This window comes from Ascidiella aspersa, chromosome 1, assembly GCF_963924565.1.
Source record: "Ascidiella aspersa chromosome 1, kaAscAspe10.2, whole genome shotgun sequence".
In the NCBI taxonomy this organism is placed as follows: domain Eukaryota; kingdom Metazoa; phylum Chordata; class Ascidiacea; order Phlebobranchia; family Ascidiidae; genus Ascidiella; species Ascidiella aspersa.
This window is the reverse complement of record NC_139447.1, coordinates 14,070,266-14,079,014: the sequence shown is the minus strand read 5'-3', so window position 1 is coordinate 14,079,014 and position 8,749 is coordinate 14,070,266. Positions and strand designations below refer to the sequence as shown.

General features: G+C 34.6%; 1 protein-coding gene across 1 annotated transcript; it reads left to right on the top strand.

The window, feature by feature from the left end:
- Positions 1-1,980: 1,980 nt before the first annotated feature.
- LOC146167913 (succinate dehydrogenase [ubiquinone] cytochrome b small subunit A, mitochondrial-like) lies at positions 1,981-6,315 on the top strand. The gene is made up of 4 exons (XM_083389590.1): positions 1,981-2,058; positions 3,106-3,228; positions 5,484-5,622; positions 5,999-6,315. Exons 1-4 carry the CDS (start codon positions 2,010-2,012, stop codon positions 6,171-6,173), a joined length of 486 nt encoding a protein of 161 aa, XP_083245716.1. The 5' UTR covers positions 1,981-2,009; the 3' UTR covers positions 6,174-6,315.
- Positions 6,316-8,749: the final 2,434 nt, after the last annotated feature.

Sequence of the window (8,749 nt, the reverse complement as noted above, 5' to 3'; positions counted from 1 at the left end):
TTTTTAAGGTTTGGTTTTGGGTGACCGCTAAGTAGTTTTAAGAGACCGCAAGTGTTTCATTTAAATACCAAAACATAGCTTCTGTAGTTGCAATCCAAATTTTGGGAAACCGCTGGAGAAATTTGGGGGACCGTTTCGGACGCTTTTTTAACAGAAAATCTATTTTGTTAAAAATATATGAATTGCGAATCAAAAATAAAAGTAAAGTTATTTTAAGACGTGTTTCAGCTTTGTTGTGTTAAAATTTAGAAAAACTTCTCGATTTGCCAAGTTGTTTTTTATTTGCACTCCTTTAGCGCCAAAACGATATACGGAAACAATTTTGTGGTAAATGGGTTAAAATAAATTCCAAAAAGAACAAAACATTATTTTTCCGAAATCACAAAAGTTGTGTACGTTGTGTTTATAGTTATACGAACTCTTCGCGTACCCCTTAAATATATGTCTATTGGGAACACTAAACACGGATCTGTTGATTATCTCTTTCTACTATATGTCTATGTACTGCCTAGTAGTCTTTAAAATACAACCAAGGTAAAAAAAAATGGCGCTCTTTCACTATTGTACGTAAAAATTAATAAAATTTTTTTCAAAATGCCGCTTACCACAACGCATATTGTTTGGGTTAGGGTGCGGGTTAGCGTTTGGTTGAGGGTGGGTCAAGTTATTATTAATAATAAACATAATATTACTTGACCCACCCTCACCCAAACGCTAACCCGCACCCTAACCCTAACAATATGCGTTGTGGTAAGCGGTATTAATATTTTTTTTTTTGCATAACTTTTCACGTACAATAGTGAAAGAGCGCCAAATAAATTGCACCTTGGGTACACAGCAATGTGTTTGCACTAAATTAGTATTTGCTCGCTGAAAAAATGGGCGCCTGTCTAGAATCCTACCACAACGCACATTATTATAAAGTTCACCCAGAGCCGAAACGATCCTAACTGCACCCAAATATGTAAAAAGCTTTTGCACCCTCACTTATCGGCATACGTTTGCAGTACAATGTATACAATACAGAGTGCATAGAAAAGTCACAAAGTGCAAGGTGCAATTTTTTTACCTTTGTTGCACCCGGTAACCCAGATTTTGGCGCTCTTTCACTATTGTACGTAAAAATTAATAAAAAAATTTTTTTCTTTAAATGCCGCTTACCACAACGCATATTGTTTGGGTTAGGGCAAAGAGATTATAATCTCTTTGGGTTAGGGTGTGGGTTAGCGTTTGGTTGAGGGTGGGTCAAGTTATTATTAATAATAAACATAATATTACTTGACCCACCCTCAACCAAACGCTAACCCAAACAATATGCGTTGTGGTAAACAGTATTATTATTTTTTTTTGCATACCTTTTCACGTACAATAGTGAAAGAGCGCCCAGATTTTTTTGCTCGTGCACTTGCGAGATCTCGTGAAGATTTGCCAGACTGGCCCAAGACAAATTACGAGCTGTATACTTCCCTTTGGTAATGTTTTGGGGTTGTGTTGGTGTGGTTTATTATGATTAGTCATTTCTTGATGTATAAAATGCTAAACATTCACCAACTTTATACATAATTATGGGCGCTCTTTTACTTATGTACGTGAAAACTTATGCAAAAAACAAAACAAAATAATACCGCATACCACAACGCATATTGTTTGGGTGAGGGTGGGTCAAGTAATATTATGTTTATTATTAATAATAACTTGACCCACCCTCAACCAAACGCTAACCCTAACCCAAACAATATGTGTTGTGGTATGCGGCATTTGAAGAAAGTTTTTTTTATTAATTTTCACGTACTTAAGTAAAAGAGCGCCGGCAAGTGCACCTGTGGGTTGTGAGATAGTGTTAAGATATCCCATGCTTTCCAGACTGTTTAACCTTTATGTGCAGTGTATTGTGATGTTTTTTTTTTCAATTGCCTGACACTGATGTAAACCACTTATACAAAAATGTGTGTATATGTTTATTTTTTTTCAACCAGAAGTTTATAAAAATTTTAGTTAAATTTGTCAAAATGATTGTTAACTTTCAAAGAAGTCGAATATTAATTAACAAATTAAATGGTAAGATGTGTTTCTTTATTTTAATTTAAATAATATTGAACTTGCTGGTCAATATACCCTCCAATGTTAGACAGTACCCCTACCCTATTGTTGAGTATTTTTATGTTTAAAAGCATTTCTTAGGTACATTGGCCATACTAAGACCATCGCTTAATCAACTGTGCTATTCTGAAAACAGGTTGTTAATTTCCTTTAAGTGAAGATGTATGTAAGAACAGATTGCAGCAGGCAATTGTGCTATGGTCGTTTCTCTATGTGCACCTCTCTGAGCCCGGTCCCAATATTGCAGTAGGTTGTCCAAACTTCACCCGAACCTAGTTATGTTTCTAGCCGGGCCTTTTTTTGATTTCGGTAAACCTTTGTCCCAGTCTAATCGCTTCAACAAATAACAATTCAACCCAAGTTGGATTCGACTCCACTTGGTGAAATTAAACACATTCCATTTTAAACAAAATTAGGCAAGTCATAAATCTATAATAAAACAACAGCAAGTATCAATTTAAGATATTTGTATTCCAATAATCATACAAACGACCCAATTTTACTGAAACATATTTAATTAAAGAAGTTTATTTTAAGTCAATTCATTTATCCAATTAACTCTAGAGATAGTCAAGTTAAGTCATTTCTCAGAATGACTAAAGACATGTCAAGCCATATAAAATAGTTACTGATGTGCACTAAAGTCAATTAATTGATTACGTAATTACAACACTGATGAAAACATAAATTATTTCAGCACCCTTACGTACTGAATCACCAGAGACTTTAGTGCTCTTTTACATACAACATTTCTTAGCATAATGTTAGCCAAACTGACCTTCAAACTCTTTTATCCTTGACCTAAAATAGAAACTTTTAGCTTTAATGAAAATGACATTGTTTATAACTGCTTTTTACATAAGGCTACAATATTGCTAACGCAAAAGTGATCTAAGAACGGACTTAAGAACAGGATGTATTAGTTTTGCATAAGATGTTTCATTATGTGATATTCATCAAGAGTAAACCTGTGGTTCGTTTATGTTTTTGTACACTTTCTTTCAGTAAACAAAGTATTATTGTTCCCATGGAAGCGAATTCCAGTGACAGGCCTTTCCACCTCCAGCAACAGAGTTATTATGAGTGGCAAGGATTCATTTGAGCTCCGCCATCAAGTTGCCTCGGAAAGTATGTTTTTAGATTTATTTTGTCCTAGCTCGCAAACTGCAACTGAAATTAATTTTACTGTGCAGCTGTTGGTTTAAGAAGTTGCAATTTAATGAATCAGAATTTTCCATACCCTTAAGATAAGATAAAAAGTATATATAATGATGTTTTTGTCACATTTTGAGCCGGAATATTTTAAACCATGTTTAATTTTTATTGAGTTAAGAAAATAACACAAAACTCACAATATTATTGTTTGCAAACAATTATTTCTTTTTGCAAAAAGCGTCCAACTTATATTTTATAGTGTTGTCTATTCCTCTATGTATTCTTTTAAATGCATGACTTAATTAGGCGTTAGAAAACCTACACTGATATCCTACAACAAACCTTAGTAATTGATGCCAAAGCCTTCTTACAGTGTGTTTAACCCTGCGAAATTTAGACAGAATATGCAACATATTGCGTTTATTGCAGCAGTTTAACAGTAAGGAATTTTTAAGTGGATTTTTCTTCGTTTGTAGCAGTTTAAGCACCAGAATTATGTTTCTGCTTAAACATCACGTTATATAGTTTAAACAATTGAAGTGTTGTGTGATTCAGTCAAATATTTAATCGTACCAATTTCAAAAACATCACACAACATTGGTTCCATGTTAAATTGTCACAATATTTTTAAACCATCGGCTGTAACATGTGACTTTAAACTTTTATACCACACCAGTTGATTATATGCCACTTACTCATAGTTGTATCCTCTTTGCCTCTTATTGTGTTGAATCATTTAATTAAACCCTCTTTTATACCACGCTAGTCGATTAGATGTTATTGTTGGGACGCATTTAGTTAGCCCTTCCAGACACAAATCATAGTCATTTCTATTTTACAATGTTTAGGACACATGTTCTCCGATCACCGCGAAAAGCACAAAAACACATGATATGTTATTAGATTTCTATTTACCAAATCCGTAGCTACTTAAGAAATGTCTAGTCCAGTGGTTCCCAAACTTTTTTGGCTTGGGGCACACTAAAAAAATCTTAACTTTTTCGCGGCACACTTTTAACAGAACAATAATAGAGTATAATTTTACAATAGCCTTAACACACGACAAACTATATCTAAATGTCTCAAAATTCTTAATTTGAAATGAATAGTTGGTATTTAAGTCTTAAATGCATGTGTGTATGCCTATTGGTAATACAATACTCTCTTTTCCGATATTACAAAAAGTTTCGCGGCACACTTGACAATCTCGCAAGGCACACAGTTTGGGAATTACTGGTCTAGTCCAACGTTTACGAAGCCATAACATCAGTTTTGTTTGCGTGTAAATTGTCACATTCATTTTTCATAGTCATTGTATATATCCCCACTAGGCAAACAAACTTTCATGAGGCTAGAAAATCTACACGAGCATGTTACAACGTAATATGAAATAGTAGTAAGTAAGGAGTCCACAAGATAATGAACTGTTCATTTTGTAAAACCCTGCAAAATTTAAGTAGATTTCGCAACTATTGGGTTTATTGCAGTTGTAATTGAATTACATGGCCGTTAGAACACCAGTAGTCTTTAACCAGTTAAAATTAAACTGGCAAACAATGCGTTTATTGCAGCAATTATAACAGAAGGCGTAATAATAATATTAAAGCGCCGTACAGAAGTAGGTATCATTTTCAACGTTTCGAATAACTCTTCATTCATTTTTTAACATAACAGTTCCTTCTAAAGCAAAATTCATTTTCAAACAGGTTTACTTTTTTAACACACACCATTGCTTTTTTCACATTTGCTGTTTTATAATAGGCTATACGCAAAGTTTGCAAAACACTCGTTTATTGCAGCAGTTTACTATTATCAGTAAGCAATTTTATTTTAAACATGTTATGGGTTTTCTGGCATTTCATGCAGCTTTTTGTGACTGTAAAAATTAAATTGAGGTCATCGATTTTGTTTGTAATTTTTTTAAAAGGCTGATAATATGTTGCTTAAAAAAATGTATCGCTATGTCATGCAACTTTAAGGGCGATTATGTTGAAGGCCGTTTGCGTTAACGCCGATTTAGAGCCCACAGCACAATGGATTGTTTCATTTTGTTTAATTGCTCAAATTTTTGCTTGATTTTGTCAATAATTGTAAATTATCATTTTTCTGCAAAAATTACATTTTTATAGGCAACCATGTAGATTCATATGCAGGATCTATAAAAAAAGGTTACCCACCACTGCTGTACCCTGTGTTCATCATTGTTTAAAAAAATAAACTTTTGGCAGAGGAAAGCAATTCAAAATGGACAACTTATCGAGTGGCTTCTATTGGTGTCTTGGGAGCATGTGCCAGCACTTTCATTTGCCCTGGAAATCCTGTGGTTGACTTTGCTACAGTAACGTTATTGACCTATCACAATCATTAGTAAGTTAACAAACCATACAAATATTCAGTAGACCTTCTGTACTGGATATTAAATATACGTTTTTAATAAAATTGAGAATTCTCTGGAAAAACAAAAGTTTATTAGTACAACCAATGCAGCGGTCATTTCACTCATTTTCCTGACTTTAGATATTATGTCTCACGATGTGGAATAACAGAATTTACTATACTGGGATTATGTTATAGTTTTTAATTTTAAGTGTTACAAAAAGCGTTACTAATGTGATCAATGCTAGCGGTACACCTGAAGTTGAGTAACTTTTATGACTTATTTTAGAAGTTAGGAGACGTCAGTTATTGTTTCGATAAAATGCGTTTTTTAAGACCAACAATTCATTACCTCACTTTTTTACAGTGGTATCAAATCGGTGATAGCGGACTACGCACCTCTGATGTTCAAGGAATGGTTCGTTAACATCCTCTATGTTACCTGGCTGATCATCAGTGTATGCACACTGGGCCTGCTCTACGCTTTTAATTACAATAACATTGGTTTTTCACAAGCGGTCGTAAACTTCTTTAAAATTTGATCAGACACTGTTTTGTCAAACGTTGTTCAGCCTCGTATTCCGCGTTGCAAGATAATTGGCTTGGTATTGGCATTATTATTTTTGCTTTTTTGGTTTCGTTAAGTCAGTTGACGAATAAACAGAGTATCTATCAACAAGATCTGTAAAACTCTTGTGCTTGTTTTTTTTACAAAACGTAATCGGAAAAAGTCTTTAAAACGGATAACTTAAAGCGCCCCCACTCACGTATTAGTATTAACAACATACTATTTACATTGATTTGCATTTAGTTTATATGAGAACACACAATAAGGCCTAAAAAGCAACAATATCGGAGGTCATCAATCAGGCATCGGCCGTTTTGGTGACTTCGTTTGGACGCCCTAGTCTGTTTGGGCGCCAGATTTTTGGTCCTGTTTCTGGTTATTGGTGGGTAATGGGTGGGGTTAGAAAATGGGTTAGTTTTGAAATTATTAGGGGAGTTAGTGATGTACTTATGGGTGGGGTTTAGGGTTAGTTAAAGTGTTGTTTAGGCCTGATTCTGACTTTTTAGTTATTATTCCGATTTAGGTACTAATATACTATTAGGTATTTGTCCTATTATGGTCTTATTCCGAGTTGTGTTTTACTCTGATGTTGGTGTTGTTCACCAAAGGGAAGTTTGCAGCTCGAAATTCTTTGCGTAATATCTCCGGAAGTAAACAAGATATCGATTAGAAATTTTTACACATTACTCAAGGCAACCTATAAGCTAGCCAACAATCAGACCATTTTTTTAAAAAAAACATAAAAATATTCATATTTATAAATATTAATATTCAGTAATATTCGGCCCTAAAATTAGGATGTGCCTTAAGTGACTTACATAGGGTGATAGCTACGAGTCTACTCTTCAAAATGAGATATAACTCGACCGCCAATTATTCGGGGATAAGTTATTAATATTTCTTCGAAAATTCATAAACGTCGATAATTTCAAATCGGACAAAAAAGCAAAAGTCCCATAACTCGAGAAATAAAGAAGATTTTCAGTCAAAATTTTTACATATCACTCAAAGCAACCTAACTTAGCCAGCAATCAGACTTTAAAAAAAAAGATATTTATTTTCATATTTATGAATAGTAATATTCAGTAATATTCGGCCCTTAAATTAAAATGTGCCCTAAGTGACTTACATAGGGTGATAGCTACGAGTCTACTCTTCAAAATGAGATATGACTCGACCTCCAATTAGTTGGGGATAAGTTATTAATATTTCTTCAAAAATTCATAACCGTCGAAAGTTCCAAATTTTGTCAAAAAGTTTATAGGCTGCATCACTTAAGCAACCTAGCCGATCCTTCAATCAGGCTTTATCAAAACCTTGGCAAGTTGTTATCAGGTTTAAGTTGGTTTTGCGCGGTCCGCCCTATAGCTGACATCACCGCGAATATAGCGATGACAAAAAAACTAAAAGTCGCTATGTCTTTTATTCTTATCGATGGTGATAGGACAACCGGTCACTCGTTACGGTCACAATTTAATGCCACTTCTTTTCACTGTTTTCTTTTTACTTAAACCCTTTCGTGGAAGACGCCGACCACCGGTTACTCGTTACGTGCTGGTAACATGCCTAAAACAAGCTTGTTGGCTACTTCCGACACTTGAGACAGGGATGCGATCATTTTATACACAATGTGTGAGTTAAAGTTAGAGTTAAGCAAAAGAGAATTAGTTGAAGAGCTGATGAAATTAGTTATAGAGTTGGAGTTTGGAGAAATATTAGAAGTCATGATTGGTGAAAGAGTTGAAGAAATAGTTGGATGAAGAGCAGGGGGAACACTTTGAAGAGCTTGTGGAAGAGTTGGAGGAACAGTTTAAGGCGGGATAGAGGCGAGTGTAGAAGACAATCAAATAACTTTTCTCTAAATTAGAGGTTTCAAACGTGAGAGGTACCGCCCCCTTGTGAGCGTTGACGAATTACAAGAGGGCGTTTTGGGTCTTTTTCTCATTTGGGGGGCGCTAAACGTACATAAGGGCCTATACGTAAAAGTACTTTCCGCAAAATTTAAACAGTTAAAATAGTAACAAACAACACTGTAATATGCAGTGGTGGGATTCAATATTTTTGTCAGCCGGTTGTATCACAAAAGTCCTATATTTCACCCGGTTTATCACAAAATGTCATAGTTTTCGGCAAACAACTAAAGTAGTTGCAAGAACAGGATGCAACCCCAGGTTCCAGCGAATGTTGCGAACTGCGAGTTGGCTAAATCGCATCACAGGTAATTTGTAACATTGAAACTTAAATGGCAACTGCCGTAATTTCAACCTTGTATAGTAGTTAGCCCAACAATTGTTACCTTATTGTGACGTAATAATTTGCTTTCTTGTGTAAGGCTATTGGTTGTTGTTGCGTTGTACTGTTTTATACGCGGCAAAATATTTGTTTATTTAAAGTCTTGGTGCAGAAAGTTGAATTTTTCCTGGTAATAACATAACCTTGGGAAATAATGTATGTTTATTAGGTATGCATATTTATGTTGAGCTAACAAGAAATCTGTATTGCATTTTAAGTTAATTTTTCCGCAAGATGCAGTGTTATGTTTTAGTATGC

What these genes read in the sequence shown, in the direction of transcription:
- LOC146167913 (XM_083389590.1), top strand. Translation starts at nt 2,010, where the DNA reads ATGATTGTTAACTTTCAAAGAAGTCGAATATTAATTAACAAATTAAAT. An exon ending in ATTAATTAACAAATTAAATG is followed by an intron (nt 2,059 to 3,105) that starts GTAAGATGTGTT and finishes ACTTTCTTTCAG; the next exon opens with TAAACAAAGTATTATTGTTC. An exon ending in TTGACCTATCACAATCATTA is followed by an intron (nt 5,623 to 5,998) that starts GTAAGTTAACAA and finishes ACTTTTTTACAG; the next exon opens with TGGTATCAAATCGGTGATAG.